The sequence below is a fragment of the Anarhichas minor genome, unplaced genomic scaffold, assembly GCF_050575085.1.
Source record: "Anarhichas minor isolate MPS153535 unplaced genomic scaffold, ASM5057508v1 ptg000016l, whole genome shotgun sequence".
NCBI classification, from domain to species: Eukaryota; Metazoa; Chordata; class Actinopteri; order Perciformes; family Anarhichadidae; genus Anarhichas; species Anarhichas minor.
In genome coordinates this window covers 3,634,001-3,640,000 of record NW_027466462.1, presented here as the reverse complement: position 1 = coordinate 3,640,000, position 6,000 = coordinate 3,634,001, and the positions used below count along the sequence as shown (strand labels likewise).

The following is a 6,000-nucleotide window of genomic DNA, read 5'->3' as shown; positions in this document are numbered from 1 at the left end:
ATATATATGTAAAATATGTATTTTACTACAAAACATTCAGGCACTTACATCCGGTGAAAGTGAAACTTAAACACAAGCAGAGTCGGAGCACATGCAGGACAAGAGACACACAGGAAGGTCGTCTGTTAGTAAGTAACTTCATTCAGTTATTATTATTTGTTAACACTGCTCACTGTACATTACTTTATGACATATATGATTCTGGAAAGTCATATTTGATGATAAAATATCATAAATGATCACATTTGAACAATTGTAATCGAACCAGTAAACTGCAGCAGCCTCCTGTGTGAGAGGACGAGTCACATGTTTGGTGTTTGTGACGCGTCGACCATCAACATAATCTGGCCAGTAACATTTCAGCAGAGTATCCATGTCATGTATATCTGAGAAGACTGTTGCTGAAAGCTTTGTCAGCTGCTATAAACTATTGATCAATTAATACGGACCCTTTACAGCACTTACATAACCATAATCATAACAATACTCAGCATGCTTGCGATTAGCATAAATTAATCCCTAACACTAGGGAGGAAAGCACGTTGTTATCACCAGATATTCAGTCAATAACACAGATTCAACATATTTTGTAATGTTCTGATGGCTTGAATTCAAGTCAGAGAAGACTTGAAATTACACCCCGAGATCAAACAAATATTGTTCTTGCTTTCAAACTCTTTTGCCGAATTTTCGACAACTATTGACTGCATAGCTGGGAGATTTGGTGCATGTATATCAACCTGATCAAATGAGGAAGCCACATGAATAACACAACATTGACTGACAACGTGGCTGCAATCTTTATACTGTGAGTCTGCACAAGATCAAGAAAAGTTTGTTTTATGCTTGATGTGTTTTATTTCAAGCATTTAAAGAAATGAAAGAAAACTATGACAGTCATCATTTTAGTTGTGTAGCTTTTTTAAATGCAACAGAGCTTGTGCTTAATAATAATAATTAAACTTATGTAGATACAAGTGTAGAAAAACAGGATTAATGAAAGGGAGAGAGAAATAGTTGCAATTACAAAGCAACTTAAATGAAATGATATTCTGAACATGATGGATGAAGACTTTGAGACATGATGAGATGATTTTCTCTTTTATTCAGTAAATATTTTTTTCACTCTTAAAATGTTGAATTCAAATGTAATAATCTAAAAATACATTTGGAGGAATTGTCAGCATTGATGTCCTATAAAATGACATGTGTTCTGTTATGTAGACATTTGTGGTAGACCGTTGTTATTACTTATGCTGCAGTATCTTGATGCCTGTATGTACCTGAATGAGAACAAGTCTAATGTACGTTGATCGTTCCTTCAGGCCGCAGCTGAGAAACGAGTCGAACAGGTCGAAAGAAACGAAGCAAGAGTGAAGTCACAGCGAGAGAACGAGAGAAAAGAGTCCCAGGGGAGACGTCTCGTGGATCTGAGTCCTTTTTTCACAGATTTCTACGTTCTCACAGCATGGACAGTAAGTTGGGTTTATTTTTTCAACTGTTGAGCACCATATACTTTTATTCAAATTAACATTGTTCAAAATTCTGTATGTATTTGGGTCTCAAAACTCACAACTAATGCTACAACTAGGTTCAAATATATTTCAGTTAGTTCTATTATACTTTAGTTGGACAGGATATCATTTTCACTTTGATGAAATAATCTCTGATGCTGCTTTAAACCTTATTAATCAAGATTCATCCAAACAGGATTTGTGGATTATAATGTCATGTAAAATGATTTTAGTCTTGCTGTGTCATTAAAAAAAAGGTATGACAGTATCCATGAGTTCATTCTCAGAACAATGAAGTTAAAATGTTTAAAATGTGCACCTGTCAGCTTTATCTCTCACAGTCCCTAAAAATGAATTCATTTTGAAACATGATTTTTTTTTTTTTGACATGTGGTTTTTAAAAGGAGCTGTATTTAACGTTCTGAATATTAATACAGCAGCAAACAAATATTTGCAGTGTAAAGATATAGTAGAGTAATGTCTACATGAGCAGAGAATGAAGTTGCTCTCCCTGTGAGCCGCCTGCCATGTTATGTTAAGAGCCGTTGAGAGGCAATCAAATACTTCCTATATCATAAACTGTTTATCAATTAAAAAGTGTGTGCTAGTGATCCACAGTAATATGCAACACGCGTGTGTCCGTGTGCTTCCCGATCAACAAGTTAACTTTTAGTTTGTATAACTTCATGTTTACTCCTCTTAGTTTGTTTGGAAAAGGTCAGTGTGAACAGAAACCGGACCAGAACTAAAATACTACATTCTTCCATTGATCCGGACCAAATGATCCAAACTACAGGTGTGAAAGCAAGAGACAAATGTACTGATTTACTGACACAGAGTCACTTTTCTCTTCTAGTGTCGAACACATTGAGGATTGTCCTACTGGGGAAAACAGGAGTTGGAAAGAGCAGCCTTGCCAACAACATATTTGGAGAGGCCAAATTCACACTAAACAATTTGAATGACTTGAAATCACATTGTACTACAGCTGAAACCAAATCTGTCAATGGAAGAAGCATCACTCTGATCGACTCTGACCCAGGCAGGTCTGAGGAGAAGAAGAACCCTGAGCTGCTGAGGTGCATCACAGAGTGCGCTCCTGGGCCTCACGCTCTCCTCATCGTGCTTAAAGTGGAGAAGTTCACAGAGCAGGAGCAGGCTGTCATCACACAGATCTGTGAAGACTTCTCTGAAAACGCTCTAAAATATGCTGTGATCGTCTTCACTCATGGGGACCAGCTCCCAGAGGGAATGAAAATGGAGAAGTACGTCGAGCAGAGTAAGGGTCTGAGCGATCTGGTGAAGAAGTGCGGGGGCCGATGCCACGTCGTTGACAATAAATACTGGAAGAACAACAACGAGGACTACAGAAGTAACCAGTTCCAGGTGGCAGAGCTGCTCGACACCATAGACGAGATAGTGACAGAAAACAATGGAGGATTCTACAGCGATGAAAAGCTACAAGAAGTGGAGGAAGACATTCAGAAAGAGGAAGAGCGCATGAGACGATCCTCAGGAAACAAGTCACAGGAAGAGATCAGGAAGCAGGCTAGAAGCAACGTCTTTAAGAAGCAGGCGGACGATGCAGCTCCAACATGGAATAGAGTTTTGTTGAGGGTCGCAGTCACAGCTGGATTAGTTGCAATTGTCGCTATGTTGATCAATTTAATATCTGCGAAGGTGTCAAAGGAAGCACCACTATTTAATGAACAATTATCAGCACCAGAACTGGCAGAAGTGGTGGTAGAACAAGCTGGGACAGCTTTAGGCGCGTCTCCACCAGAGACCCCTCCAACCACAGTAGGAGGGGTAGTTGAGGTAATACTCACACCAGTGAAGGTAATACAAAATACATTTGAAGTTATCATGGAAAAATGTTCTGCTTTGTATGAAAGAACGTAAGTTCCTTGGAATCCATTTGAATGAACACTGAAGCAGAGAGCTGAAACAGCAGGGGTCTTCAGTTGACGATGACATAAATTGTTGCAATCCTACAACGCTTATATCAAATTATTGTTATCATTCTGCTTCCATTTGTCCATTCAGGCCTCTTACCTTATGGAGGTCCTTGTGTCTGTGATTTAAACTTTCTGCTGGTTCCCGTCAACTGAAAAGAGAACCCCTTTACCCCTTTGATTAATTTTCTTAAAATACAATGTAAAGAAAAGAGGAGCAAACAATATTTAGAAAATGTATCCATTTAACTAATGATGTTGAATCTAAAAGTGGTTGTTGGGTCATGAGTCCAGACTTTGTGGTGTTTTAAAGGAGCGAGTCACCTTATTTAGAGAAGCAGTTCAGCTCACTCTTCTTCTGAAGTAACACTCTGTACAAACTGTTGTAAAATGTATTCTGTAGCTCTGGAGGAGCTTTTCAAAATAACATTGATTACATGTTAGAACACTGTTTATTTTAATCTGTCTCTTGTGAGTTCACCAACTTAATGGAAGTGAAATATTAAATCACAGGTGTACCTTTAAATGGTGATTATTTTCTATTTACTATTCTAATTACCATTTGTGTTAATTTGTTTCAATTTGTCATAAATCTACTATGTAACATTAAAACAGCTGATTGATCACATGTCTTATCGGCTTCTTTTTTCCATACAACCATTCATGCTGTTAAAGTCTAAGGCTGACTGTACTTGTACTTTCTTACTGTCAATAAATTCCATTACAAGACTAAAAAACATTTTGATCAATTCAAAATTAACAGCACCGGCAGAAATGGCAAAAGAACAAAAAAGCTGAGCCAGATTTAGACGTGTTTCTGTGTCCAATCACACCAGTGAAGACATTTGAAGTTGTTTTGGACAAATGTAATGCTTTGAATGAAAGATCATCTATTTGAATGAAACTGGAGCAGCATCAAATAAAAAACAGCACACATCTTAAGAGAGGTTGACATTGACATACAAATTGTTGCAATCGCGGGCGTTCAGCGTGGCGGCGCACGGAGCCTCGCTGCACGGGGGCATGGCCGACTGGTGCATCTTCTGCTGGGCGTTCAGCTTCGCCTGCACGCTGCTGGTGCTGCTGGTGGAGGTGTTCGGCCTCCAGACCCGGGCCCCCGTGTCCTGGACCAACTTCCCCATCACCATCGCCTGCTACGCCTCCCTCCTCTGCCTCTCCGCCTCCGTCATTTTCCCGCTCTTTTTCCTCAAGGACCAGCGCCCCAGCGGCGATATTCGCGACTATCGCATCGCCGCCACCGTCTTCTCCTGCCTGGCGGCGGTAGCCTACATGGGGGAGGTGAGCCTGACCAAAGCGAGGCCAGGAGAGGTGGCGGGTTACATGGCCACGGCTCCCGGCCTGCTGAAGGTGTGCCAGACCTTCGTGGCCTGCATCATCTTCATCCTGGTCAGCGAGCCCGTGTCGTACAACCACCACGCGGCTCTCAAGTGGTGCATGGCGGTGTACTGCATCTGCTTCATCCTCTCCATGGCCGTGGTGGTGCTGTGCGTGGGCGAGTGCACCGGCTGCCTGCCCATCCCTTTCTCCAAGTTCCTGTCGGCGTACGGGCTCCTGGCGGTGATCATGTACTTGACGGCCACCATCATCTGGCCCGTGTTCCAGTTCGACAAACACTACCAGCGCAGCAGACGAGCGTCGTCGGAACTGATCACCGTGGCGGTGCTCACTGCCCTCAACTTCCTGCTTTACCTCGCCGACCTGGCCTACACCGCCAGACTGGTGTTTGTCAGTGCCTGAGGGGCAAAGAGATGAAGGAGGGGAGACGCATTGAGCGTTAAAGTGCGGAAATACAGATGCTAAGAGGTCGAATGGCTTTGCAGAAAAGTGTAGCTGTTGTTGAATTTCTGACAAAAAAAAACAAACCAATATACGACTCATCCCTTTGGTGTCTAATTGTAGAATGTTGAAATGAGATTTCCCATTGATACGAGGAAAGAAAAGTCCCAAACTCCCTTACAGTGTGTGTGTATGTGTGTGTGTATCTGCAGTGTTTTACCTCTGATGTGAACGGACCTGTGCTAAACACAAGTGTAACGTGAACAACGTAAAAGTCATCCGTTAATGCTGTTAAAATCCAATGAGGTCAACACACTGGAACAGCAGAAGAGGTGTTGGATTGTATTTACTGTATCTGAGACACACAGGCACCCTGGTTGCCGATGAGGAAGCCCTCTGCTTGACCTATGATATACATTGTGTTTCATATTTATTCTCGTTATTATCTATCGAAGATCTTCTGCGTGTTTTGCTACATTTCGTAAAATGAAAAATAGAAATCAGTTTAATGAAATCTTAAGTAAAGAGGTCAAAATGAAACACCATATGGTTTACATTTACTACCTTCTCATTTGCAAGTGCCTTCATCATTTCAAGTGTTGATTGTGAAATTGAATGTTATTTAGCTCACAAAGTCTTTTGTTAATAAGGGTTAGCTCTCCCTTTGTCTTGATCAGTATTGAAGCATTTGAAAGAATGTAATGTGAGCAAATAAAGTTTTCACTTTAACCAAT

At 41.1% G+C, this 6,000-nt stretch overlaps 2 protein-coding genes across 7 annotated transcripts in view; both read left to right on the top strand.

Moving 5' to 3' along the window:
• The window catches only part of LOC142950858 (GTPase IMAP family member 7-like), a 6,075-nt gene extending 1,980 nt beyond the window's left edge, over window positions 1-4,095 (top strand). The window contains exons 2-4 of one of the 6 annotated variants that reach the window (XM_076092514.1): window positions 41-128; window positions 1,326-1,475; window positions 2,371-4,095. In XM_076092514.1, the coding sequence (XP_075948629.1) occupies window positions 1,469-1,475; window positions 2,371-3,416 (1,053 nt within the window). In that variant the 5' untranslated portion in view covers window positions 41-128; window positions 1,326-1,468 and the 3' untranslated portion in view covers window positions 3,417-4,095. The other 5 variants (XM_076092519.1, XM_076092516.1, XM_076092517.1 and 2 more) reach the window with 5 other exon arrangements.
• A 118-nt stretch (window positions 4,096-4,213) lies between these two features.
• Window positions 4,214-5,999, top strand: myadma (myeloid associated differentiation marker a). The gene has a single exon (XM_076092528.1). The coding sequence runs from the start codon at window positions 4,493-4,495 to the stop codon at window positions 5,225-5,227; it is 735 nt and encodes a 244-aa protein (XP_075948643.1). The 5' UTR covers window positions 4,214-4,492; the 3' UTR covers window positions 5,228-5,999.
• Window position 6,000: the final 1 nt, after the last annotated feature.